This window comes from Phytophthora infestans, genomic scaffold (genome assembly GCF_000142945.1).
Source record: "Phytophthora infestans T30-4 supercont1.35 genomic scaffold, whole genome shotgun sequence".
Classification (NCBI taxonomy): domain Eukaryota; phylum Oomycota; class Peronosporomycetes; order Peronosporales; family Peronosporaceae; genus Phytophthora; species Phytophthora infestans.
Window position 1 is genome coordinate 629,057 of NW_003303724.1, and position 2,442 is coordinate 631,498.

The window sequence follows — 2,442 nt, forward strand, 5'->3', positions numbered from 1 at the left end:
GCTACATACCCTGACCACTCTATTTCATTATGGTATGCTTATCATGATTCATGAAAGTTACAGTATGCATGCGTGCCAAGATGAAAGGCGTGACTAAACATAACTCCATCCCACGACCTGTAATGCCGTTCTAAAAATTCCAAGAGTCTGAGCCCCCCTCAAAACTCAAACAGCTACGCTTCGAAGCGTTGACTGCAATTTCAGAAGAGCAAAGTCCTGTTAAGATCCAAGGAACCCACTGCAATGCCTGTCGAGCTGCCTAAGCGAAATGTCAAACCCACAAAGAATAAAGACCAGCTGATAGCCAAGAGCCGAACCTACCGCATTGATCAGAAAGCCCTCCGTGAGGACCTGCGGCGCCAAGAAAAGGAATTGCGTAAAGAACTGTTGCGCCTGGAGAAGAGGGCTAAGGAGCGTAAGGCAAAAGAAAATGCCGGCTGGTATACGGGGCTATTTCTTTGGAGGGACCTTGCTAGTCGGCTACGAGTTGAACGTGATACGGCTGAAAGTCAACAGCAGAAGCTTCGCTTCTTGATAAACAACCAAGCCACGTACATCGACATTCTGCGCGAGGTCCTAACTAAACGCTGCACGGGCCCAATTGTTGTCCGGGAACAGCCTCACCGTTCGCCAGATACATTCACGAGCTGAACACAAGGTACTACCTGTACACGGATGAAGTATTCAAGGCTACAGACTTGTCCCATTCTCATGATATTGACCAGACAGTAGAGCTCGACGGTGGAGTGAAATTCTTCTACCCGCGATCCAAACTAGCTCTGCCGTCGTCCGTGTCTGAAACCAGCAACACGTTGTGGAAGCTTGGTGAGCATCTTTTCAACGACAAGCAAAGCTACGTGCAGCACCACAACGTCGAGGACTCGAATAACACGCTCGTTGTGAGCTTCACCGACACAAATGTGTTGGAAACTGGGGATACGGTGCAGATATCCCACTGGTACGTAGCTAGACGGTTCATCCAAGACAAACGCGTTGTGATCGGCTGGAAACATATTTTCCAAGGGGAAGGCATTTTGTGCGGCCTAAAAGAGGACGAGACAGGCTGGTGTCTTCGGCCGACGTGATGGAGTCTGGAACAGTGATCGAGATGAGTATTCATCGCGTGCCGGTGCACGTTTCCGATTCTGTACCACAAGAGTCGATTGTAAAGGCGTTTCATCGTCTGCTGGAAACCAAAATCAAAGAGAATCTTGGTAAAAGCTGTGGCGATGCTAGAAAACATGATGCTTGAAAAAGCATTAGCGGATATCCGATAACTTTAAGTTCACTATTTGTCGTAATAGATTTATTGATCTTCACTACATACATGATCAGAACAACGAGTGCTTCCAACTGAATAAACTACAATGCCTTAATGAAGAACTGTACCACGAGTCGGTAGAAGCAGGCGATGAGTTCCTCTGCCACTGCAGTCAATCTTATCAAGATCATTAGTGCACCTTTATCTTTATCGAAGTTTATAGAACTAACAGTTTTGCTTAGCTTAAACTAGTCTAACGCAGGACACGCTACTACTACTTGTACCTATTACCCAAGTTCAATGCTATAAATAATGTATGTCTAATATTAATAAATGGAAGTTCCCGTAGTGATCATGGTACTCCCTCATCTTCACAAACGCAAAGATTTAACTCGTCACATGCTGGTGACTTCTCTTTTATACAGCGCAGTATACACATAGATACTTGTGTCTGTAAAGCTGCTTTCAAGTTGAAATACCATCGCCGAGTTGAAAGTTTCTATGATGTGGAACGTCCAACGATTCAGAGAACTAAATAAGAAAGCACAGCAGCGACGAAAGAAGAATCGGTAAGGAAAGATAAAAAGTGATTCGGGGCCTCCACATCGTCACAGCGGTTGAAGCGCTCCGCCACCCCCGTTCCGTAGCTCATTCCATAGACGATAGAAACTTGCACCATTAGCTTGTCGGTAATGATGAAACATCCGTGGCAGTGCTTGTAAAAAACGATACGAGATCTCCCGCAGGTTGCTAGAACTTTGGACGGATCGAGTTGGCTTTAATAAGCAAATCGTTGGTAGTTGTCTTGGGCCCAGCTGGAAGTCGCTTCACGGAAATCTCAACTCTTGAATCCAAGGACTCCAGATGTCAAGGTAGGGGGGGGGGTCGATAACAAGTGTGACGGGAATTGCCAACAGACCCTCGAAAAGAAATACGAAAACAAATCTAGTTTGGAAGTGCCACTATGTTGTTTTTTAAAACCGTGACATTTTTACAGTAAGAAGGACTTTTTAAAATTCCAGATGTGACTCCTCCTCTCATGGTCCTGTAAACAGCGCTATCTGATTGCGATAAACGGCTCAATCTCAAACCTACACCGTGTTACTCCTCGCATATTGCGACTCGCAACACAACACAGTAGGTCGCAATCCGAGAGGGCTGTTTATTGGATAACGAGAGAA

The 2,442-nt window shown here is 45.7% G+C and overlaps 1 protein-coding gene across 1 annotated transcript; it reads left to right on the forward strand.

Annotated features, from left to right (window-relative positions):
• Positions 1–243: 243 nt before the first annotated feature.
• On the forward strand, positions 244–1,085 carry PITG_15237 (uncharacterized protein; the record flags this gene model as incomplete). Its single annotated transcript, XM_002898639.1, has 2 exons — positions 244–415; positions 619–1,085. 2 exons carry the CDS (start codon positions 244–246, stop codon positions 1,083–1,085), a joined length of 639 nt encoding a protein of 212 aa, XP_002898685.1.
• Between the last annotated feature and the right edge of the window lie 1,357 nt (positions 1,086–2,442).